The following is a 24,420-nucleotide window of genomic DNA, read 5'->3' on the forward strand; positions in this document are numbered from 1 at the left end:
GGAAGTGGTGACGTACTCCTTTCTGCGCGCCGACTTGCGCTTCTCCTCATTTAGCTCGTGAGCGGCATCCCGCAGCTTGACCTCTGACCCCGGAGCCGTGGCCGGGATGATGTCCAACTGGAGATCCTTACTCTGACGCAGAGAAGGTGAAACATTAAGGCAATTTCGAGAGACGGACACGAATGCGAATTAGCTGATTTTCTACGCATGACCACGTACTGCCTTGTTGGAGTCCGAGGAGATGCCCAGGGCTTTCTCCAGGCTGCAGCGGTACTTGTCCATGCGCAGCGAGAAGTCTCTGTAGCGCTTGTCCACAGCCGTCACCCATTTCTTGATCTCCCCGGCGTGACTGTGGCCTTTCTCGCAGAAGCCGTCAGCCAGCTGGATCAACAGCTTTACACGCTCCTTGGTTTGCTGGAGGAGAGGCGGAAGAGAGTGTTATATGCACATGTGTGTGTGTGTGTGTGTGTGTGTGTGTGTGTGTGTGTGTGTGTGTGTGCGTGTGTGCGTGTGTGTGCGTGTGTGTGGGCAAACCTTGGCTGTGATGTGGAAGTCCTCGTGCTCCTTCAGCAGCTCCTGTGTGTGGTGGATACTCGAGCCGGTGGAGGTGTGTGTGGACAGGTAAAACTCACCGGTGTCGTGAATCCACTCCAGAGCCTGAGAACGCACCGAATGGCGGCATCGTCAGATCACATGACAACAGGAGAGCGGTGCGAGTGTGTCGCTGTGTTACCTGCAGCTACACAACTGTCGGTAAAAATGTGCATTTTCTTTGACCATAAGCGTTTGCCGTTACCTGTTTGGCACTGCGTTCGAACACCACATACTGCTGACACTGGTCCAGCCGCCGCTTCCTCATGGTCCAGAAGTGAAGAACCCGATTCTCTCTCTGCAGCAGCTCGTTCAGGATGTCTTAACACAACAGAAACACACAACGTTCAGGCATTCAGCCAGTGTAAGTCGACACATTAAATCTGATCTGCTTACCGGCGACATAACAGGAATACAAATTTGTAATGGAGCATTTCTACCATTGGACATGTCGTCTATAGCGGAAGTACTCTCATCCCTAAAGAGACCAATCTTCTTTTTTTTTGGGACGTTCAAGAGTCCCTTCTTTGACACTTGTCAAATGTGTAAAGTTGATTTTAAACTTGTTATTTCATGTGTTGTATTAGTTATTTAAAAAAATAACTATTACATGTTTTATACAATCAACTTTGCATCTGTACATCTACCACTCGTTTACCCATTTCTATCTACTGCAGCTATCCATTACTTTGAGCTTTTTTTTTTTTTTTTTCAACCACTTAACCGGAGTGGTTTTCTGACACTTACTTTTAACCTGCTGTTCCGGTGCTTTGACGTGGCTCAGCATCCCGGGCATGTTGACGCTGTTCCTGTGCATGTACTTGAGGAAGACGTCTGCGTTTCTTCTTGCCAGAGTGCACGCCTGATAGAAAAATCAATAACACACACACACACACACACACACACACTGAGATTAGAGATGTACCTTGATGCTATGTTGAGGGTTCGCTTTGATTGCGCTCTATGTTAACCTTGAGGAAGGCCTCCTTCTGCTCCAGGTGTTTACTGATCATGGGGCTGACATGGTCCGTTTCACAGTTGGGTCCCAGTTTGTCAGCTCCTCCGCACCAGTCCTCCTCCCTCTTATATTCCTGCTCCAGGCTCTCCAACACACTGCAGACCTGTAAGAACCGCCACACTTAGTCTCGGAACAACACTGACGTTTCTTTCTTCGGAGTGGTTCAAATGAATGCTGGACCCCACGTGGGGTCTCCTACCTGTTCAGAGGTCTTGTAAAAGGCCACCGAGGCATTGACCAGCTTCAGTCGGTCCTCCATTTTCAGCATGAGCTGCTGCCAGTGGGAGGCCACGCTCTCTGCACAGTCCCTGATCAGGTCCATGTCATAGTGGTTCGCCTGGAGCAGAGCCTCCGCCTTCTGCTGAACCTGCAGGGCACTCTGGTGAGTTTTCTGCAGCGAGGGAAGAGGTGGAGGAAGTATGGGGTTAGAATGACCTTAAATAATGAGTAAATCTACCTTCAGAGTGTGGACAGATTACATAATTAAGAGGCAAATGATGGGATGAACAAACAGCGTCTCACCTCAATGGCGTGTTGAAACTGTTCGTGCTCTCTCTGCAGTTGCTCAGCTTCCTGTAGGGAGCTGGCCGTTATTAGGCCGGCGTTCAGCATCGACTCGCCGTTACGAATCCAACCCAGAACCTGAAAGGAAAGGTGTGGTCAAATATTGCCAGACCGACACTCCCGAGATCGTATAGGTATCCTGAGTGTATCTGCAGATGCAGACTCTTGGCCTGCAGATGGTGCACTTTTCAAGACCGAGTGCGCTACCTGTTTGACTTCCGCCTGCAGGTGTCTCAGCTGGACGCACTGCTCCAGGTGCCTGCGGTGCTGCTCGGCGGCCAAGTCGAGTTCTTGCTGCTTCTCGTGGAGAAACTCCAGCAGATCCTGAACCCGTGTCGCCATGTCGACGTCCCGGTCACAGAGCAGCTCCACGCCTAAAAAGGCAAGCCACGCTTCAGCGTTTTGGACGGATCACAACAGACCTGAAGGACCTGAAGTCCTGACTACAATTGTAATTAACTTAAAATACGACAGTCTTAAACATTACTGTCATTTAGTCTTATAAAGCAACATCTTATCAGTGGGTGTCAATAATACACGTGACGTGATGTAACAAGTCTTTGAGCCGTTTTAGAGGGCACCTATTAGCATGTGAGATCACAGGTGAGTTATTATGGTGAGTGAGTGGGCGCCTCTCATCACAAACGCTGACCGGATCGGACCCGAGACACCTACACAGTATCAATATTAAACTAATGTAGCAAACACAGAAATCTGTGCAGCAACAGCAAACAGGAGCTCCGTCGTACTTTAACCCTCAGCTGAATGATGACTGATGTCTAATGCGGCGACAACATTTGAGATTTAATAGCGTATCATGGCGGCATCAGGGGGTTCAGTAACCCCCTTCAGTTTACAGATTCAGTAAAGTAGCGTGTTTGCATATTTCAGAAGACTTTTTAAGACCTTTTAATGCCTGAAAAAAAGAAGAAGAAGGTATTTCCAACCGGACTGACATAAAGATAATCAAACTGCAACATGAAGGAAGGTGATTGTTAATACTGTTGAGAGACTCTAATGTTGTTGGTTCTTTCAAAGATGCCTTAGTGCCATATATACACAGCTAAGGCTTGGGGGGGGTGGGGGTGGGGGGGGGTGTTCTCACCAGAGGCCTGGACTTCGTTGACGTACTGCAGCAGCTCCTGGCCCTGGTGGATGACATCGAAGGTGAGGTTGTTCATGGTCAGGGCTTTGTCGGCGTGGTGCTGCAGCCTTTGCTCGGCCAGCGTCAGGTCCTCCGTGTCAAACTCGGTCACCTGACCCGTCAGCTCCTCGTTCCACGACTCCAGGTCGGAGATGATCTGAGGAGGGGCGACAAGACTCCACTTTTCAGAGGCCACAAACACCTTGAGAGTGTTTTTAACAATGCGGAAAGGCTACCGACTGCGGCACAAAGACATATTGCGGTATTGTTTTTTTAATGGTATTCTTAAAATATCTTTGTTTCACTCAAACGCAGACTAATACTTTACAAAGTTTACAGTTTACGCCGCCTCTCTCAGTCACGCAGACTCACGTCGATGGCGTCTCTCTCGAAGATGCGGAGCTGGAGGAAGAGATCCAGTTTGATCTTTCTCTCCTGGAAGAGCTCCTCCATCTGGGCCTGGGCCTCGTCCAGCTGCTGCAAGACGCTCTCAATGTGGTTGATGGAGCTGTTGTGCGGCGTCTTGTTGCTGGAGATGGCAGAGTCCCTGGAACAGACACAAAATAATATGAATAATAAGCTTAAGCTTGGAGAGGCAGCGTTGTGCACTTAGAAAAGAAAAGGAGGAAAAAAACAACAACTATGAAGCGTTGGGCACGACGCCAAGCGAACCTCGCTGCTCCGACAGCACAGCCTGCAGCAGCTTATTCAGCTGTAATGTGGCAAAGCGGCCAAAAAGTTGAAAAGTTAAATTAAATTGTGGAAAGTTCTGCCTGAAGAAAACTAACACAATTTTACCTTTGACTGACTTTTTATGTTCCATTTATTCTTATGCAATGTTTCTTTGTTTCTCGTCCTGTGTCTGTTATCGTGTTAAGTCAACCTCGTCCTGTTTATGGTTGACTAAAAGTTGAACGGATTAGTCGTGGTTAGTTAGTTAATTAGTTGAGTTGTTTTTATTTCAACCTCCGTTCTTTGTCCAAAAACTACATGAAATGTCCACAAGATGTCCTGTAATTTTATCTACCAATAATTCACAAGTACTATCCCTGTGTCACGATAAATCCTCTAGTATATTACTTTTATTGAAGGGATTTAACAGTTTAACAAACTCTATCCAGTATTTTTACTTCTTTTGTTGTCTTTTGTTGCACCAGAATAATTCCATACTAAAAAAGATTTACACAGATAACCTGCGTTACATCGATCAGTAACGTGTCGAGTGTCTGATATCTAAATTATAATAAAAGGCCAACGACAATATCACACTGGTGAATGCGAATGTGCAAAGTGGAACGGGTCACACATATTCTGATTCAGATGCACACGCGTGTGTGACACACACACACGCACACACACACACACACACACACACACACACAAAAGGTGTATAGAGTTACAGTTGCCACAAAATTAGACACCCTTATAAAAGCAGACTTATGTAAGAATTCCCTGTGGAGCCAATACATCAGGAAGAGAGAGAGAGGTAGAGGAGAAGTTAAGTTAGAAAGAGAGAGTTAGAGGTAGAGAGAGAGAGAGAGAAAAGGTAGAGGGAGAAAAGGTACAGAGAGAGAGAGAGAGAGAGAGAGAGAGAAGGGGGTGGATGAGGAGGGAGGAAGAAGAGGGACTGGAACATCCTCTGTGTAAAAATAGAGTTGGAGAAGGAGGGTCAACTGCATCCACCTCTCGAACACCTCCTCCAATCGTCTCGGCTTTCTTTTTTTGCTTTTTCATGCATCTCAATATTGTCTTTTTAAAATGACAATTCCAAATGTCTAAACTACACTGCCAAAGCTCTATTGATCTATTTTTTTCCGTCCTTTATTGATCTCGTTGACTGCCAGATCCAAATCTGTTGTTTTCGTGGGTTTGTATCCAGATTGTATCCAGGATGATTTTAGAAGTCTGGACAGCAAAAAAAAAAAAGGAAAAAAAAAGGAGGGTGTGAAAGCTTCCCCACAAAGCCACGTAACGGCAACCTACGTCGGTTACCGCGGCAACCCATGCAGGTAAGTCGCTTGCAAATAAAAGTGCGCCAGTCTGCGTGTTTAAAGAAGTGATTTGAGAAACAAATCCGTCTCGCCTGCAGTGCGAACGCGGCCTACTTGGCCCGGGCGGTTACGGTCATGTTGTTGCTTGGTTCTCTCTCTTAATATATTAATGGTTTAAAGAATTGATCGGTGGTCAGTTTATCAGTTTCACTTTCTAGCGGCCCCGATTCAACCGATTTCTTTTTTCATGTCTACTAAAGTGTAGGTTTTTTTATTTATGGTTACACACAGTTGGCATACAGCACCAAATAGCTGAAGAGTCACAAAACGTGAAATAAGACTTCTTCCAGACAACAAAGTCGGGTCCGTTAATCTGTACCTGAGCTGCTGGATGAGATCCTCTCCCTCCTTGATGACGTTGGACGGTGACCTGCAGCGTGGTCTGCTGCTGCTGCCCGAAGCGTTTTGATCAGATCCTGGACGGCCTCCACCGACTCGGCGTAAACGTCGTCCAGCAGCTCCTTCTGGAGCTCCCTCCAGCCACGTCCACAGCTACAGGAGGACAACATGCGTCGGTATGATGCATAATGTTTCTACAGCACAACAGTGTTTCTAGCACCAGTAGCTTCTTTCCTGGTAAATTGCGCTATCCAATATGGGAGGTAGACTTATGAAAACACATTGTTTTGATGGCTCACCACTGGTCTGCACCTCCTAAAACCCCTCACTCTGGTCACAGAATACACGCGCTGTGATCACACGCTAGCACGCAAACAAACCAGCAGCGCAAAGTTGCCGCCACCTCTGCAATTACGCAAAGCCGTTTAATGACACCCACAGAGGAGAGCTCAGTGACTGCCATCAATTCTGAGTGCCTTGCCGCCCTCGAGCCTCATCTCGACATTCACCTTCACCTAACTCGATGCCGTTTTCCAACCTTTCCCACAAACTATTGTCGTTTGCGATGCGAGGTCGGGGCGAAATGTCCACCCTCACTGTGACTAACTGGATAAAAAAAAAAGCAAAAAACAAAAAAAAAAACGCACATTTGATCCGATAATTACTTCCCTCTTGCTCAAAAGGGCTCTGTAAAAGCTCTCATCCACACAAGCACACGGCCCACCATCCACTCCAGCATTGCGTCACCCTTCCCTGCCCACCTCTTTGACGTGCGTGTGGAAGGCGACAGACATGTCCAGCAGGACTTTGCGCTGCTCCACGCGGCGAACAAAGTCTTGGATTCTGTCCTCGAGTTGGTGGGCGGCCTGGTAGATCTCCTCCGGGTCGCACTCTCCCGTCTGGGCCAGCTGCTCGGCCGCCTCCAGCAGCTTGTCTGCATTGGTGTATGTATTCTACACGGGGAGAGGGAGAGGGAGAGAGAGAGATGGCTTAACCCAAGGCGACTATATGGTGCAAGTAAAACATATCTGTAACACAAGCCGAGAGAGAGGAAGAGCAGAAAATGAAAAACAGGATATAGGGGAGATCTGGTGACTGATCGAGTCAGTGTGATAGGAGAGTTAAACAGAGATAACTAGTGAGAGGAAACGGAGACAGAGAGTGGGTGAAGGTATTAGAAAGTGGAAGAAGAAAGACGCTACAGAAACAAATGGCTACGTTGAGGTGGGACATCGGTTCAACAAACTGTGAGCTCAGAAATATCTATGTTAGGTTTGCTGACATAAGCAAGCTTTGGCCAGCCAAACGAGCGTTAGCTAATTAATTTATCGACCAAAGCTCCTCGCGCCAAAGCCAAACCCCGGGGTGTATTGAATTCATTCATAGACAAAGATGCTATAATTTATTCTTTTAAAAGTTTGCAAGGACTCACTTGAAATTAAATTGCCTTAAGACATTAAACAACACTTAAAGAAGTACATCAAATGAGAAAAAACACTGTTTCGTTGCATAATGTTACAGTTTACAGTAGCTGTGATTTAAAAGAAATGTACACTCAGTGGGAACTATGTGTTATTTTACCACGTCCTCTGTCAACTGCTTGATATTAACCTAAACCTATGGGGTGGGGGGGGGGGGGGGGGGGGGCTACCTGTCCACTTCCTCAAAGTCTTCGTGCCGTTTCTGTAGAGCTCGGGCTCGGTGGAGGGACTTTCCGACACCTGTGTGTTTGCTGAGGAAGGCCTCACCGTGGTTTTCAATCCAGTCCAGCACCTGTGCACACACACAGAGAGAGAGAGAGAGAGAGAGAGAGAGAGAGAGAGAGAGAGATCACACGACCATGAAGTGAAACAGGCACTTGGAAATAGGTAACCACGAGGGGGCGCTCTAAGGTGGTGGATAAGACCAAACAAGTGTGGCTCATAATCAAAAAAGAGTGTGTAAGAGAAGGGCATTAACAGAAATAATGGTTATTGTTGTGCTGCTCTGCTCCGAGCCTTTTCTTTTTCACGTTCCTCGACCCGCACTCTGTCCTTCATAGCGTTAATGGATGAACGCAGCATCTGCATGGACGTATGACCCAATTCAGTTGCCATAGCAACAGTTGCCATGTCAGCACACTCAGGAATGCCCGTGATTTTTTTTTTTTTTTTGGGACAGAATGATACTGTATTATCATATTGGACTATTTGATTATGGCAGGCTCGCTGTGCTCCTTTTCAGGCATTTATTCTGCAGAGAAAACTTACATTTCAGGCATTTATTTATTTTTCCTTTCCACTGAACCACATGATGAGTGAAGACACAACGTTCCACTTTTTCAAGGACATTATGATAGGAAACATGGTTGCAGCTGGGATCAAACCCTCTATTAAGAGCAGAACGCTTCCAACCAGTCGGCTGCCCTGCTATTTCCAAAAGACTGTCTCACCCTCTCAACGTTGTACTGAAAAATATATACACGTGTGTCTGCGTGTTTTTACCTGCTGGACGTCCTGTTGAAAGACACAGAGCTGCAGACGTTGGTGCAGCCGCACTTTGCGGTGTTGCCAGATGTTTTCCAGCTGTCTCTGGTGATGCAGCACCTCGTGGATGATGTCCAGGACGTGGTGCACAGCCTTGGAGTAGTTTGCCGATGCCGTCAGTGAATCAGCACTGCCCGGGGTCAAAGGTCGCTGCAGCTTGTCCAACAGGGCTTTGCCATCTTGGCTCACCTGAGGAGGAGTTTGAAAATTAAGTACATTTTGTACCCACAACTACCATGCACAGCAATTAAAGAAAGAGAAAAAAACATTAACAATGAAAATACAAGTCCAACAGTATACTAGGGTAAATAGTAGAAATATAAACAGCGTATAAACTGTGTGGATAATTGCCTGAGAGAGCACTCTTTTGATGTTGCATTAGAAGCATAAACAAGGAAATGAAAGAGCCACAAAGGAGGAATTAGTGAGAAACAGTGAAAAACTATTTTTTCGCACTGTACAGCTGCAATTCCTTTAATAATGTCAGCGTGGTCACTCACCAGGGAGGCAAATGAGGGGGTCGAATACAGGTATGAAACTACCAATTGATGACATTCATTAGTGTGTGTGTGTGTGTGTGTGTGTGTGTGCGTACACATTTAGGTTTTGTCTGCGTATATGTTAAGGTATACTGTATGTGAATATGAATGTTTCTATATTATTTGCATGCTAGATACTGTTATGTACACACACAATATACCATGAATCAAAAGACTTTATTATTTTCACATCTGTTTATGTATCTGTACTTTCAACTTGAACCCATAAAAAGTTGTTTACGCACAAGCAGTCAATTATTCTAAATTAGATTTACAGTGTACTACTGTGTAGACCTTGGCTGGAAAAAGCTATAACGTTGATTTTACCCTACAAAATGTAATTGTGTGTAATTGCAATACGAGAGCTGCGTTTTCCAACGTTTGAGAAAGTGAACTTCATTTTAAAAGTGTAAATGTTCTAATAACACAATAAATCTAATCGTGACTCTTAAAACAACAAGGATATTTCCATTTTCCGAGATAAAGTGAGCCGTTACCTCAGAGTAGGCAGCTGTGATGTGTTCGTACAGGCCTTGGTGGTGGTGGATGGCGTCTTCGAGGTCTTGCAGCTCGGAGGGCAGATCGACCTCGCCGCACGCCTTGCACCACGAGTCCACGTTGCCCATGTACTGCAGGGGGAGAAGCACACACTTACACTTACACAAACCGCCCGTCAGATGGAGGTGTTCACGTCCTTGTGCCCGTCGATTGAGTCACATGTAAGTCAGACGTACCAGAGTGTACATCGCCCGAGGAGCCCCGTTGATACAATTACAGAGCTTATGGATGCAGAAGAGTTCTTATGTATGAGCTCTCTTTTCTCAGAATAATTATACATGGCTCAGTGTGCTGATCCCAGAAGTTTCGGTACTCCCCAGTGGGAGGGGAGGAAAAACAAAACAATCAACAAGGCTGGCCTCAAATAAATATCACACGTTGATCTAATTATTCCCTATTAAACATCTCTCCCGCGATAATTAGAAAAAGGTACACGAGCAGAACAGAGATTTTGAAATGAGCCTCTCTGTGTGTGTGGAGGAGACCTCTGGAAAAACAAAAAAGCTGTTTCTATTTCAGCGCACAGGCTTGAAAAGGCTGGTCTGATGGCGGAAATATTCCAGGTCGGAAAAAAAGTCGTGCCACCCATGTTCCCTCGTTGGGATTCTGCTCGTGTGCTTTTTCAGGCCATGAATCATTCCATAGTGGCTCGACTAATGAGCACACACAGGAATAACAGCCCAAAACAAAATGCCTTACTTACATTAGGCATTTGTGCATGTAAATATATGTTAATGTGATGCTATATAGATTTAATGAAGCCAAATGAGAATTGTACATCCCAGAAGGCGCGTGCATAGGTGTCCATGAGCGTCCATTGAGAGAGTGAAGGTCAAAACCTTGTCTGTTCCCAAAGGTACAAGAGCGTTGAGTTTTACTGAATTCAGTTCCCACTGTACCCGACTGCATGGAATAGTTCAAGCATTTGGGGAATTATGTTTATCTGCGTTCTTAGATGAGAAGATCAATACCACTCTAATAGTAAATATGAAGCTACAGCTTTTTCTAAGAATTAAACAAACAACTTAATTATAATTAACGAGCTTAAGACTGGTGAGGGCTGCTCAAGGTCAGGACATTCTTGATTATTTTCTATATTCTTGCAAACTTGGTGAGACACTGGTTGACCAAACATCCAATTACTTTAACTCGACTTTAGGAACCAATATATCAACAAAAAAAACAACAAACATTTTGATTATAATTAAAGTCACGTTGGTTCCAGCCTCTCCAATGAGGATGTGTGACAAAGGGTTGAATATATTTCAGTTTAGAAATGTTATGCTCACAAAACAAGCAATTTCAAAACATCACCTTGGGCTCAGGAATATTTCGAGGACTAATCGAGTCCTTGACTATATATTCATCTGATGAATCGGTAATTAAAATAAACATTAATAGTTGGCGCCCTACATCTGTCATTCGTAAGCGCAATTTGCAACTCGCCTGGTCACATTTCTGGTGGAAGCTGGCGGACATCTCCAACAGCGTGCTGCGTTCATCCAGTGCCGCGGCGAAAGCCTTCCACTCCTGCTCCAGCTGACCTGAGATCTGCTTGATCTGCTGCGAGGCGTAGTGACCCGACTCCAGCAGCCGGTTGCCCACCGACATGATGCGGTTGATATTCACGTACACGTTCTGCACAGGCGGACGGGGGGGGAGAGAGTGACGGTGAAAACGGGGGCTTGTGGGTAAAGTAAGCGCCTGACATTAAGAGAAAAAAAAGAGAGCGATTGAACTAACGCCATCATTTCTCACGGACAGTAGCTCTAGCGGCTAGATTGATTCCTCCTCTCAGTGGTTTCATAATGGTTACGTAAGGCCCACTGTGGATAACGAATATGATTGCTTAATACCAGCTGCTGACACGAGCAACGGCTGCTCCAGTCACACACATCATGAGAGGCTGAGTTCAATAAATATATGATTATAGAGTGCAGGGCGCGGACTTGATAGTCCAAGTGGGCAGAAAAGCATTACCTCCTGCTGCGAATAAATGTGTGTGTGTGTGTGTGTGTGTGCGTGTGTGTCTTACCATGCAGTTCATAGCGAAGTGGTTGTGCTGGGTTTGCAGCTCTACGGCGTGGGGGTGGTTGTTGCCAATTTCTGTGTAGCCTGCCAGGAACAAACCCTTGTTGTGCATGATCCAGTCAAACATCTGAAGCACGGGGATTGACAGAACAGACACGCAGAGAAAAAAAGCAAAATGAAAACTCACACACACACACACACACACACACACACACACACACACACACACGGTACGGGTTCACCATTGAAAGCAGGTAAAAACAAACAGCTGGCACTTAGCCGTGTGGGTAGACCCGAGTGTGTTTGTGTTCTGCTGCAGTGTGCGGATAGTTGTCATCTTTCCAGGCCAGAATACAGAGAAATGGACTGCCTCTATTAAGAGTATCCTCTCTCCTCGAGAACAAAACTTGTGGCCTATGGTGTCCTAGCAACAAGCTCCTACGACTGCAGCGTATCCAAGACTGCAGCTCTCTCCGTTGCTGCTGCAACCTGCCATCTTATTCTACTCCCTCAAACATGGATCTCAGAATTTCTCTTTCTATTTTGTACTGCAGCTGTCATCTCCTGAGCTGCCTGGGAGCAGGTGACCCGCCTCCATCTTCCAGTCGCTCATCCTGAGATGCCCTGTTTTTATTTGTGGGGGAAAAATTTAAGCCACTGTTTAAAGGGGAAAACCCCCAAAAAGGACATGGGATCATGAGGTCTGCCCACGCAGCATAAATCAATGCCTCTCTGTGGGTGTAATTAAGACGTTGTCTCTATTGGCAGTTGTCTGCCCTACAGTGATCCCCAACTGTGGTTATAGATTACCGCTACATCACAGCTCATGCCATCATCCACCGACCTTCTCTGCGTCCTGTTCGAACAGGCGGAGCTGGAAGCACTGATCCAGCTGGAGCTTGCGGACGTGCCAGGCCTGGTGGAGGTGCTGCCGGGTGGAGTGCAGTTTGTCCAGCAGCTGGGTGACCCGCGGCACCAGACCCTGGGTGTCCGCGTTGCACATCCCGCCGCTGCTACTGCCGCTGCCGCCGCTGCTGCCGTTGCGATTGGAGAAGGACTCGCTGCTCTGGATTCTCTGGAGCAACCTGGAGATGGAGATGCCGAGGACGCGTTACTCGGGCTCGTGGTTTGCGGCGATTGCTGAGCAAAGCTTTGCATTTATTATTATATATATATATATATTATATTATTTTTTTGTACGAGAAACATTTGATTAGCACAGATAGATTTCACAACAGAAATAAGATACAATAAACCGGGGATAAGATTATTGTAATCAAAGAAAAGCAGAATAAAAAATAAATAAAACATTTTGGGAGGTGATGCTTTCCATCTTTTGCCTGCTGCTCAGTCAGAAGTCACCGTTAGCAGTTCTGTGTGCTCACCTCTGTCCTTCGGTGTCCAGCTCCTCTATCGGGGCTTTTATGACCTTCTTCTTCAGCGCGGCGTGTTCTTCTATCATCCGCCTGGCACCTTCCAGATCTTGGGGAAAGTCTTTCCTCGACACGGTTTCTTGCATCTCCTCTAGTCGAGACAACATCTGGGTGGCGTGACCAGAGAACTCCTCAAACGCCACACGCACCTCGATTTAAAAAAAAAGAATCATTAAAAAACAGTGAGGTACTGCATGTGTTTTTGTTTTGTTTTTAAATTGAAAAGAAAATAACTGTTTTTAAACAACAAACTACTAATGATCAGAACGGCACCACTGGATTTTAATGCCGTTGGGGGGGTGTGTGTTTAAGATAGATTTTTGGATCAGCCAGACGGGATGTGTGGGCCGGTCTCACCTCTATCCACTCTTCATGGTTGTAGTCCAGGCTGCCGTCGAAGTCCGCCGTCAGCTGGGAGGGGTCGACGACCTTCGTCAGGCCCTCGAGTGACACCATGGTGGTCTGGAGAGCAACGGTGGAGGAAAAGGGAGGGATTGAAACGGGTTTTAGGTAGATTTAGGTTAATTTCATTCAATTGAGTGCAAAAATCTTCTAATCTCCCCGCTCTTCTCAATGCATTTCTTTAAAGCCTTCTTGTGTTGAAGAGGCTTTCATTTAAACCCCTTCCCCGGTGGAGGAAAAAAAAAACACTAAAACCCGATAACATCTGGCTTTTCTATCGAGTGCGAGAGGTTACAATCGACATCCATTGCCGAGACAACCCGACTCTGCGGCGGTGACAGGTTTTTATCGGCTCAAGCTCTAAATCGCAGTGACGGAAACAATGACACCGCGGTGGACGCGCTAATTCTCGTACCTTATCCAGACACAATAAATTAATATATAATAAATTAAACAGGGATTTGGACAACTATTATGAATTATTAACGTACAAATATTCAATTAATATGCTCTCTCCTAAGCTAAGACAGTAATTACACACACAAGCAGGTTTCCCCTCGTTTTAAACCTGCACATACTTGCTAATTTTGGGTGGAAAAGGATATTAGAGAAGACATGACCAGCTCCTTGTTCTCAACACAGTCTGTGTTACTGACAGCAGAGCTGCAGGCATGTGCTTTTTAGAGGAAGTCATGTAATTGATAACTTAATACATGACTTGAACAGTTTATCCTCTTTCTCCTGCCATTCAGCACACTGCAGCTTTACGCCACCGTAGAAAATTATAAAATTGAGCCACCGGAAAAAAAAAAGAAACCTCGTTTTTTTTTTTTTTAAGCATCCGCATCCGTCGCACAGCAAAACGCACGTTTGTCTTTTGTGACTTCTAAAAGTCAGACTGCGACACTAAAACCACTCTGGCAGGGGGGGGCGGACACTCTGGTCGTCCTTCATTTTGGTAGCGACGTGAAAATTCAAATCCCGTCGGCGCAAAACAACTGCATATTAAAATATCAGTTTCAGAGATACAGTAAGGAAATGTCTCCCCGTTTGGTTTCCGTGCCTCTGTGTTTCTGCTCAGCCACCTCCGCACAACACCCCCACACACATGGCCAGAGATGGATGGAGACGGAACGACAGCTAGATAGCTTTGTGTAAGCCAAACAATGCAGAGACACACAACTGCTGGCCTTGGGTTAAAAAGCACAGTGGCTTTTGACTGGGGAAAAGTCCCGATATGGCTACGTTCCCTATTGTTGGTCAAGTTAATGGATTTGTACTCTGAATGGCGAGAGGGAGAATCCGTCAGGGCCTCCGGGGTCCCTTTTTCCTCCCACAGACCTACGGAGCATTTTTATCAACAATCACAATCGAGCTTGCCGTCGTCTCTCTGCTCTTTCGGATTGGAGGACGGAGAGGACAACGGTCCGACACACACACACACACACACACACACACACACACACACACACACACACACACACACACACACACTTGCAACAGCAACACTCGGTAATGTACGTGCTCGTAGACGATCGGTGGCGTGAATGCCGGACGCAGCGCAGCGGTTTTGATTTTGCACACGTTCAACTGCAACGGTAGTCCTTGGCAACAGTTCGAAACTTGCTTTAAAAAAAAAAAAAACTCTCTGCATCCAACCTTTAAAAAAAAAGAAGAAAAAAACGTAGAGTATGCGGCCCGGTTGTAAAACACAAATGCATCACAGATACAAATGCAGCGTGTCCAATCAATGCCTGTGTGGCATGGCAGGCCAGCATGTGGATAACTAACCTGCCCTTTGGCTAAAATTCCTCTCACACAATCAATTTGGTGTCATCGGACAACAGAGGACCTTTGTGTCTGTGAATGTGTGTGTGTGCGTGCGTGTGTGTGTGTGTGGGCATGTGAAAAATCAAGCGCTATTTCCACACAAGTGCATCCAATCGACTGAAATAGTCAGAAGCTAGAGGCATCGTGTCAGAAACAGACCGAGCATGTATTGTGCAAAGAAACGGGGCTCCGCCTACATTACTGCATATAGGTTATTGTTAATATAGCAGGCCCATGTCTTTGAAAGAGACGCTAACTATTAGCATACTAAGCAAACTTCTTAAACGATAGATCAAAAGGGAGGGACGAGAAATCGTCTGGTCCTCATTAGAGGCCATTTAGCAAACAGGCATCTTCACAACTTCAAACGCAGAGCGTTGATTGGCTCATGCACATCTTGGTGTCAGTTTGACTATTAAAAGGTCAGAGCATAAAAATAAGCCTGTTCTCGTGAAGATGTCGACACCTGCCGTGGGGTTGAATGTGATGATACTCCTTCTCCGGCAGACAGCTGGCTGGTGATGAACGCATCCAAAGCACAGGGGAGACGAGCATCGTGAAATGTGCTGACAATGAGCAGCTCAGCTGGTTGCAGCGGTCGTTATGACAACTCGGGCCGACAGCAAATTAAGGGAGGATTTTTCTACATTTGTACCTCATTGCCTGGAAAGTGGCAAATCTAGAAATTGTAGCACTGGCTTTCCGTGATATCTGGGTGCTTCCAAAAGTCATTACAGCGTGCTACAAATGTACTTTTGCCCAGTCTATCCCCGCCAGGGCGGCATGTAATTACATAATAAAAGTATCGTCGCCATGCAAATCATAGCAAGTGACGAGATAGCCTCACATCATAAGTTTATCCTCCTCTGGTTGAAACTTAGAAGATAAAATATCACTACCTCGATCGAATACCTTAATATCGATATTGCAACCATATTATTGACCCTTAGTGCTTATTAGTTCAAGGCATTTACACATTGAGAATCAATACATATTCCTGCGCAATGTGGATATGATGAAATATGTGGGCAAAAACCAACACTAAAACAACTACAACAGTTGGGTAAGAATGTAAAGCAGCCATTAAAACCAGGAAAAGACACCTTTTACACCTCATTACGATATGACGACATGCAAAATCTATGACGATATCCATTCTCATGTAATGGAAACGACGTAACGTCAACACATTGCCCATATAGATGTGCGCGTTTACATCTATTTCTGCATCCATCCGTGTGCGCAGCATCATATGAAGGCAGTCAGCCAAGTGAGCAGCCAGAGAGCGGAGACGACCGGTTACTGTGAAGAATCACACGCTTTCCCTCCATCTTACCTCAAACTCGAACTTGGAGCTGCCGAAGTTGGTCCTCTGCTTCTGCCAGAAGTTGTCTGGTTTGATGATGAGGGCGACGTGGATGCAGGACGGGAACGACTCCTGCAGGATCTTCAGCAGAGGCTTGATGCTGTCCCACTTGGAGCCGCGCATATCAACGATGACCGTAAAGCCATGTTTACACACCTCCTCGCTGGGATGGATGGAGGTCGGCGGGAGTGGGAGGAAATAAAGAGAGGAGAGGAGAGGGAGGGAGCGTGTGAGGGAGGGGCAGTGTGGGATTGGAGGGAGTATAATCCAGAGAGAGCGAGAGAGAGAGAGAGAGAGAGAGAGAGAGAGACAGATGACAGGCGTGGGAAAGGTTGAGAGAGGGATGGAGAGAAAAGAGAAAGGATTGAAAAATGGAAACAGGGGAGGGAAAAAAAAGAGAAATGAGAACAAAAACAAACAGCCGGATGACGCATTTTCTATACTGTGAGAATCCTACGCAGCAAACGCACATCCCACACACCCACGCAGACGCACACACACCCACACACACACACAGAGAGAAACCTGCGACGAATGAGTCACTAATGTGTGCAGAAATATAAAAATACAAATCAGCACATTTGTGCATCCGCAACCTCATCTCCCTGTGACGCTCTGTTCTGGCCGATGTTATTATCACATAACCTTTTACACACACAAACCATAATCTTTGACTATTTTGTAGCTTTTCTGCAATGTGCATCGTATTTCTACTACTACTTATTATACTGCATCTTATCCTCACGCCGTGCATTTAGACAACATCCCTTCCTTTGTTTCTTTAGACTTCCAGAACAAATATCTGCTTTAATGCAATGCATCTGTATATTCCTCCGTCCTTTTTCCAAACCTCTCCCTTTCCCTCTGTGACAGCCTGCCAGCAGACAGCTCGTGAGCAGCAGTGTGCAGATGTTGCCTTTCCCAAAATAGAACATCTTTGGTCACCAAAAAAACAACAACAACAAACACAGTTGAGAGAGAGAGAGAGAGAGAGAGAGAGAGAGAGAGAGATCACAGTTGAGAGAGAGAGAGAGCTCACAACAATACGCAAAACACGACACGACGATAACGACGGCGTGGTTACGACTGCCCAAAGGACATCAAACACAACACAGTGAATTTAGTCGCATTTTAAAAACCGCCCAGAGATAATGTGGCGACTTGAATCGAGACGAGAGGAGACGGAGAGAGGATGGACGGATGAGGACGGAGGGAGGGAGGAGAGGAGTTGCAGATGAAAGAGAAGTAAACAGAGAGCTGGAGAGGAGAGACGTTTTACCTGCGAGGTGAGGAGCTCCTCGTCCACAGTAACTACTGCACCGCCTCAGCTACTGCGACACTTTGTTTTGCTTTCACACACACACACACACACACCCGCCCGCCCGCTCGCACACACCTCCTCACACATGCGCTCTCTGTAGCTGTCATTTTTTTCTCTCTCTCTCTCTCTCTCTCTCTCTCTCTCTCTCTCTCTGATGATCGCTCCATCATTTGCTTTCTGTTATCCATCCCCCTCTCAGCCCAGGCTTTCCCTCTCAGCATCTCTCTCCGTCTCTAGAACTGATTTTCTTTTGGCAGCGATGAAGCTAACTGGTCGTGTATCATTTCCCTCTCCAACCCTCCCTCACATGCTCATCTCGGTGCTCTCACGTGTTTGCTTGCAGAGCCTCTTCCACTTGCTCCGGGTGTTGCTTCTCTCACACACACACACACACACACACACACACACACACACACACACACAGAACAAATGTAATGAATGTGTAACCTGGGGATGCCGGCTAGGTAGGCGATCAGTCTCCGCAGGTCGTCCGTTCGTATTCTGTCGTGGTTGCTGCGTGATGGAAACGTTAACACCGGACCACCGCGTCTGTCTCTGCCACCTGAGGCGACACACACACACACACACACACACACACACACACACACACACACACACACACACACACACACACACACACACACACACACACACACACACACACACACACACACACACACACACACACACACACACACACACACACACACAGTTAGATTAGAGTAGGAACATGGAGAAACACGAAAAATATACTGTAGGTGTTATAGGCAATGTTACTTCACATTAAAAACGGACTGATTTCACTATTCATCAGAAAGGAAAAAAACAACTTTGATATGCTGAATGTGTTTTTTTGTGGAAAGCAACGTGCATCAATATGCCATTCGAGAGCTAATTCACCAGTTACATGGCGGCCATGTTGCTGTTGTTGATCTCGTCTTTCAAATTTGCCCCCTCCCCCTTGCAACTGTGGTCCCCTCTGGTTTGACTTGTTTTATACAGCGTTAAATCGACCACCTTCATTCCCACCCATTACTACATATATTTTTTATTTTATTTATGGTCAATAAATCTCATTAGGAGAACCGATCCCAGACTTGAAGGTGCAGTCTTCAGCTCCTCAACTAAGCCCGATACCAGGTGATACGTGTTTTAAACAAATTTAATTAAAATAAAATGGAGTGTTACATTCGTGGAACTACAATCAGCAAAAACCTGACTGTAAAATAGGCATCATAAGTTAGCGAATACATTAAACGAGTGACAGGCTCGACACATCGGAGATGCTGAGCCTGCACAATTTAAAAATGCCCCTGGAAACAGATTTACAACGGATCTTAATTACCACTCGCTCTGCCGGAAACTTTAAACCAATGAAAAGATACAGAAAACGGTGCGCCGGTTGAAGTCCCCAAAATAACGTCTGAATTCATCCAATTCAAATTACAGAGAGTAAACGCTACTTTACTTAAAACGCAACATACATCAAGAGCTTGACTGCACGTTGTGTCCTCTCGCGCACGTTTCTGTTGAACTGCATTTTCAACTGAAATCCAACGTTTGGTAACTAGCACTAAACACACTGTACAGCTGAGGCTGATGAAAATGTCATTCGTCCTGCAAGTATTGATTTGAATCCAATTCTGCCCCGATGGGGGGTGCTGGATGAAAAGGTCAGGGATTAGCAACACTTTATCCTGATGGGGACATGAATGTGTACTAAACCTAATGGTAAACAATGTAGATATTTCACTCATAACCTCATGGTGGCTGTGGAGGAAGAGTCTCCAAAGCCAGAAGGATACATCGTCTGGGGACCATGAATGCCTGTACACCATTTTGTGCCAGTAAAATAAGAAGATGTTGATATGTATCAGCAGGATTCATCCCCTGGAGATACTGAACGTTTGTTCAAAATGTTGTGGCATCCGTCAGATAATTGGATATAATAAAAAGGACCAAATGTCTGAATCTTTAGAGCTATGCCTCGAGCATGACGAATACAAACAAACCCATGGAAGCTAAATGCATGGTTTCTATATTTTTGCAAATGGGTTTCTATATGTTATGCACTACACAATTTTGAGTTTACAGCATTTCTGCCTTCGACAGGTTTCCTGGTCTCCAATGAGTGCGTGCAGTCGGGTTACTGCGCGGCTGCAGGCTTGACCCGGCTGCTCGGAGGAGAAGATCAAACGCTCGCGTGGAAAAACAGACAAACAGAAATGAGGGCGAACGTGGACGAATTATTAGGGAGATAGATTCGGGATAATAGGCTTAGCTCATTTACCCTCCTTTACCTCCCCCCCCCCCCCTTGATCAAAAGACAATTACTCCGCTAGCGACTACTATGGGAGAGTAAGTTGTATCCATGGCAACGCCGCCCTTTTTCTCCCTCTCTCAATTTCTGTATGTTTGAGTCATTGTCCTCATCATTGGGTTTCTGCTTGTGACCTTCACTGCACACACACACACACACACACAAGTGGACCAAACAGAAGTGTGCACATGAGAGACACACACACACACACACATACACACATACACACACTAGTTCACACATATTTACCATTAACCATTAGCATGCACAGAGAAACATGTGAGGATAAAATGCAGAAACCATAAACCACACACACACACACACACACACACACACACGCACACGCACACGCACAATAATGTTTTTGTGTGTTGTACAAATAATCCTGCTGGATGTTCTTGGCAGTCCATATCTCCTGCTGGCATGACTCGTGTGTGTGTGTGTGTGTGTGTCAGACATGGCTGAGCTTCTCTTAGAGGGGTCAAAGACACAGCTGGAGCTTACTATCCTGTAGTTCCGCTGATACTGCCTAAACAATGGATGTCTGTGTGTGTGTGTGTGTGTGTGTGTGTGTGTGTGTGTATGATGTGTAGTCTGAGTGTGAAGTAGGGTCGGAGGTTAAGTGTCTGGGCCTCGGTCTGACCCCGAGAGTTTTTACAGGCACAGCTTGTTATCATGAGAGATGAGAGCGAGCGAGAGAAAGAAGCAGTGGGAGAATACGTACAGTACACATGCAAACCTGTTTCATTGGCCGTGTCCATTATGAGACTCGTGAGACGACACACACACACACACACACACACACACATGATCTTACCTGACAAAAAGGCAACTTTTTCTTTGAGGATGGGCAGCACCTCCATTGCTCTCACCTCCTCATATCTCTTGAAACCTGCATAGAAAAGGAAGAGTTGGGAGACAATGGGATTTGAATTAAATAAAAAGAGGTAAGTCCTCAATTCTCCCTGTCCAATCAGCTGTGACGTTTTGTTTTCCTTGAGGGCAGATTATATGGGACAGAGCAGATTTGGTCAATTTGTAATCTGGAGATCTGCAGCTTCCAAACACAGGGGATTGAGTCCAATTTCGGATCGCACAAGGAAAGTCAGTAATTTTCACTTACAGTCGGAGTTTCTAAAAAAATAATTAAAAAAAAAACAGGAAAAGCATCTCTGAAGCAATATTCATGAGAATTAATCTGCTGAAAATTCATCCAAATTGCTTCTTTTAGAAAAACCTTCCTGCTGTTATTGCATTCTTAATTGTGCAGTTCATCAGTCAATCTGCACTGATATTGTTGTGCATTTAATATAAAATCACCATAAAAACACGTCACTCGGTCTGGGGTCGTCAGTTTGCTGGATGATAGAAAACGGAGGTCTCTTTAGAAAAAAAAAAAAAAAAAGGCCGGGTAGCCACTGCTCTTGGGAATCTGAATGTCTGCGCAAAAATGTCGAGTCAATCCATCTCCGAGTTGAGATATTTCAAAGCGGCGGATCAACCGACCGATCCGACGTGTCCATCGAGCCGCGTCGCTAGTGTGGCTACAAATTATTACCCAGTTTGACAATTTTTACATGTCACAAACCGAACAAATGGGCACCGTCAACCGAATGCATGTTTTTCAATCTAGAAATTGAGACATTTTCTTCCACTTTCTGTACAAACCGCAGTCTGGAGATTTTCTCAACGGCTCTATTAGAGAGGCCCACAAGCTGAATGAAATGACTATAAATATAGTTTCTGTACCCACTTCAACTGTGTTTTGTCTTCTCTTAAGACTACAAATCTGACATTTTCCTATAAATCAGTGTCTGCCACTAGTTACTCGTATTCAGAGATGAATCACGCGATAGTGTCTGAGCCTTGAGTTCATAAAAGCGTCAACATTTTCTCAACACTGGGTCTCTAATAACTGGAGCTCCTTCTTGGAAAGAAAAAGAAGAAGAAAAATAAAATCCTCTGGCACCGCACACAAGGACTGATGTGTTTTACATTCTGGTTTGTCTGGAATAAATGGAGGCAGAGCTGCATGGGAATTAATGCAGAAAAAAAAACACAGCGATAAACTGAACTATTAATTGTCAGCATATAAATGTCAAGCTGAATCTCATGGGCGCGACGACGGCAGCGATCTCTCACGAGAGAACAAACGGCTGTCGGGAGGTGTTCAATAAGTGAAACGCTGTTTAACAAACAACTCCTATATATAGACACACAATTCCCTCAAGTGATTACACTCACATCACAACTTTAATACACACAGGTGGACACAACGTGGCCCGGATTTTGTCCTTCAGAGTGAGCGGAGGTCTGGTGTGTGTGACTGATGACCCAGACCAGTCATATCACTCTTTTTAAAAGGACATTTTAAGTGTCTTATTCCTTCATTCTGTCTGTTTTTTACATTTACACTTCTTCTTCATCATCACCATCATCATCATCAACCTTAAAGCAAGTGTCCTACTCTTCTACTCTATATTGTATCAATATATCACAAACACACACACACATGAGTGAATGTGTGTGCTGAAAACTAGTCTTTACAACATCTTCAGAAACAGGAAGAAATAATGGAAAAGAGAGAACGAAAAGACAATGTTCTTCTCATCTCTCACCGAGAGAGGAGACACACTCTCCTTTCCTTTAGGGGAGTATGTCTCTCTCTTTTTTCAACGTCGCAAACATGCCGGACAAAAAAAGGGGGGTCACTAAACAGTCAAAATATTACGGTGGTTACTTCTTTCGAGGTAAAATTGCCGTTTTTTTGTCAATGGAGTCCAGTAGTTTTGTAAAAGCAGCGGTCGGAAAAGTGGAAGTCGCTTTGAGGAGAGATGATTTTAATTCTTAATTTTTGTAAGTTAACATCTGAAATCACTTGATTTTCATTTATTATATATATATATATTCACTTCAACGCGGGTCACACAGCGTCGCACCAAGAACGGGGGCCAAGTCTCCACCACTACCGATTGTTACCGTTCTCACTAAAAGACAAAAGCCAGATGTTAGTGGGCTTTATAGTGGGGTGGGGCATGATGCAAGACGCACATTGTCCAAATGCATCCCATAATGAGTACAATGTAAAGGGAAGCGGTGATCTCTCTGGTGGCCTTCCCCAATTATTGTGACGCGCACACGCACACACACTCACCTACTCCAGCCTGTGCTCTCAGCATGTCGTCATGTTTATAACTGTATGCTAATGAGATGCTAATTCTTTTCCGCCACCGGAGGAGATGGATGAGAATCAGGACGTGTCTCTATTTTTACATCTCGCTCGTCCTCTCGTTTGTCTCCCCAACTTCCCTTCACACAAAAAACAGATTACCACGTCCAACGACGTGTCCCAGTGCGCTCCTGCAGAGAGAGAGAGTGAGCTTGTAGTTCTTTATGGGTGATGCATGAGAGGAGACGGGTGGAGACAGAGCGCCCACAGCAACACGTGGACCAGACAGGGGAGTCAACTTAAGGCTGCAACCCACATTTTGTTTTATTAAAAAGGAGAGCGCGTCGATCACTTTTTGCATAATAATTAGTTGATAAAATGTCAATAAAATGTGAAAAAGATCCCAAAGATAGTCAATTTAGAGTGATATTCAGCAAACACTCACATTTGAGATGCTTGCATCTCGTAAATCATGTTTTGCTCGACAAATTATTTTAACAATTAAATGATAATCGGGGTTATGGTTTCCAAACCAATTCTATAAATTAAGAGGTTTTAAATTGGTTTTCAGCCAAGGACTCTTTATTTTTTTATTCTATTATTCCAGTCAGGAAGCTCATTTATCCAGCAGCCCAAAAAACACACTAAGAAAGAAAGAAAACAGGAAACACAAACTCCCCCATGCAACGAGCATAAACACACACGGCTAATTAAGATGCAAAGTGGCGTGTGTTTTGTTGTTTTTTGGGATCCCGGACAAATGGGAACGGAAAATGTACTCTTTTAATTATTAACCGTTGAAGTTCTTTTCTTGGTCTCATCTGAATGAACTCCTTTGAGTTTTGGTATTTTTAAATAAAAAGGTCTCCCTGTTATTCACAAACACATAAAAACAGAGAAACGCAGTCAATCCCGACATGAAGCTCGAGCCAGAGAACGATTTATCCATCACTAAAATTACAGATTATATTTTTGGAAATAGAATAAATTCATCTTGTGTATATATATAGATATTTTCTATCCTTTTATAAACAGGCTGACATATGCATATGAATATTGCATTACATGTTGGCACCTTGTTTTCTATCTTGTTTGCAGCCGAGTTTTGTTTTTGAACCTTGCACCTCATGTGCAGTCCGAATGTTTGCTTCCCCGTCGCTGGAGATTGCATCACTCGTTCTTTTTGAGTTACTCGATGCTGACGGATATCTAAAATTGT

General features: G+C 45.1%; 1 protein-coding gene across 1 annotated transcript in view; it reads right to left on the minus strand.

Moving 5' to 3' along the window:
* LOC117739284 (triple functional domain protein-like) overlaps positions 1-24,420 on the minus strand; it is a 65,780-nt gene that overhangs the window by 19,200 nt on the left and 22,160 nt on the right. Inside the window, 28 exon segments of the mRNA XM_034545607.1 lie at positions 17-132; positions 220-414; positions 535-657; positions 797-912; positions 1,339-1,453; positions 1,563-1,712; positions 1,809-2,000; positions 2,132-2,251; positions 2,381-2,547; positions 3,279-3,474; positions 3,690-3,864; positions 5,688-5,728; positions 5,730-5,774; positions 5,776-5,841; positions 5,843-5,860; positions 6,469-6,660; positions 6,990-6,998; positions 7,367-7,480; positions 8,191-8,421; positions 9,269-9,400; positions 10,776-10,967; positions 11,365-11,487; positions 12,205-12,445; positions 12,746-12,942; positions 13,151-13,255; positions 16,362-16,554; positions 18,160-18,274; positions 20,850-20,924. Coding sequence (XP_034401498.1) covers positions 17-132; positions 220-414; positions 535-657; positions 797-912; positions 1,339-1,453; positions 1,563-1,712; positions 1,809-2,000; positions 2,132-2,251; positions 2,381-2,547; positions 3,279-3,474; positions 3,690-3,864; positions 5,688-5,728; positions 5,730-5,774; positions 5,776-5,841; positions 5,843-5,860; positions 6,469-6,660; positions 6,990-6,998; positions 7,367-7,480; positions 8,191-8,421; positions 9,269-9,400; positions 10,776-10,967; positions 11,365-11,487; positions 12,205-12,445; positions 12,746-12,942; positions 13,151-13,255; positions 16,362-16,554; positions 18,160-18,274; positions 20,850-20,924 — 3,754 coding nt within the window.

The sequence above is a fragment of the Cyclopterus lumpus genome, chromosome 11, assembly GCF_009769545.1.
Source record: "Cyclopterus lumpus isolate fCycLum1 chromosome 11, fCycLum1.pri, whole genome shotgun sequence".
Lineage (NCBI taxonomy): Eukaryota > Metazoa > Chordata > Actinopteri > Perciformes > Cyclopteridae > Cyclopterus > Cyclopterus lumpus.